The sequence below is a fragment of the Solanum pennellii genome, chromosome 10 (assembly GCF_001406875.1).
Source record: "Solanum pennellii chromosome 10, SPENNV200".
Taxonomy (NCBI): Eukaryota; Viridiplantae; Streptophyta; class Magnoliopsida; order Solanales; family Solanaceae; genus Solanum; species Solanum pennellii.
The window spans coordinates 58,768,054-58,769,364 of record NC_028646.1 but is presented as its reverse complement, the minus strand read 5'-3'; the positions used below and the strand labels follow the sequence as shown (position 1 = coordinate 58,769,364).

The 1,311-nt window shown below is 43.7% G+C and overlaps 1 protein-coding gene across 1 annotated transcript in view; it reads left to right on the top strand.

Annotated features, from left to right (window-relative positions):
* Positions 1-915: 915 nt before the first annotated feature.
* The window catches only part of LOC107001414 (serine/arginine-rich splicing factor RSZ21A-like), a 16,524-nt gene continuing 16,128 nt past the window's right edge, over positions 916-1,311 (top strand). Inside the window, exons 1-2 of the mRNA XM_015199472.1 lie at positions 916-1,002; positions 1,047-1,308. Coding sequence (XP_015054958.1) covers positions 916-1,002; positions 1,047-1,308 — 349 coding nt within the window. The remainder of the gene's footprint in view (positions 1,003-1,046; positions 1,309-1,311) is intronic.

Sequence of the window (1,311 nt, the reverse complement as noted above, 5' to 3'; positions counted from 1 at the left end):
GTCCACATATTTTGCTCCTAGTCTGGATATATTGTGTGAGTCTCTTGATTTGCCAATATGTGTTTCTACTCCTGTCGGGGATTCTGTAGTTGTAGATCGGGTGTATCGTTTATGTACTGTTACTTTGATGGGGTGTGACACTCATGCAGATTTAAAGGTCTTAGATATGATAGATTTTGATGTGATTCTTGGTATGGATTGGTTATCTTCTTACCACGCAATTTTAAATTGTCATGCCAAGACCATCATTTTAGCTATGCCTGGAATTCCTATAGTAGAATGGAGAGGTACTCTTAGTCATCCTTCTAAGGGTGTGATATCATTCCTTATAGGTAGTCTGAACTGGTACAAAGTGTGCAGTCTTAGTCAGTCGATCCACGATGACCCATATAGCATTAAACTTACCTAAGGTACGTATATATTAATAATAGGTAAGCCAACCAACATATATTAACAAACTTAACTAACTAATGAGTGAAAAAAAAAATAAGCCAAATCTTCAATATTGAGTTCCTTATAAGTACGAATGCGGAAAACTGAAAAAAAANTGGAGCACCACCATAATCACCTGAATAACGAGTCCTTTTGCCCTCTCGCTGCTCAAATCCCTCACGCCGAATCATCTCCAACTCCTTAGCAGCATCTACCANTAAGTCTGAAACTAAAATGACAAATTTAACATAAGGGATATCCTGTCTGAATACTGAATAACAGAATACATAAAAGATAGAGGGAGGTGTGGGCCACGTAACAGCCAAGCAGCTCACCACAACTCCAAGACACTCCAAACTCGGACTCAAACTGCTCCTCGAGATGTNTCTGCAAACTCTCAAACTCGGCCCTCTTGCGCTCCCTCTCACTACGTGGAACAAATTTGGATAGAAATACCTGAGTAAACTGAGTCCAGGATAGTGGATGGGATCCAGCTGGCCTACTACTAATATAATCCCTCCACCACTGCTTAGCAGAGCCAGTGATCTGCTATACCAGCGTCTGAGGCTGGTTACGCTGGGCATAACTCTTCGATCTTGGTGCATACTTCGCAGGGTTCATCTTCTAGACCTGTAGTTCGTGGAGGGCATTTTGGTCATTCAGGTTCCTCTCATCAGCCTGCGTCTCGTAGGGGCTGTTTTGAGTGTGGTGATATGGGACACTTTGTGAGAGACTGCCCTAGGACCAGACGTGGTGGCTTACATCAGGGTTCTCAGGCTTCGACTTCCAGGGCTGCACAACCTCCAGCTAGGGGTGGTGCACAGAATGGTAGAGGTGGTTCTCATTCAGGTAGAGGTGGTTCTCCTTCTGGTCGAGGTG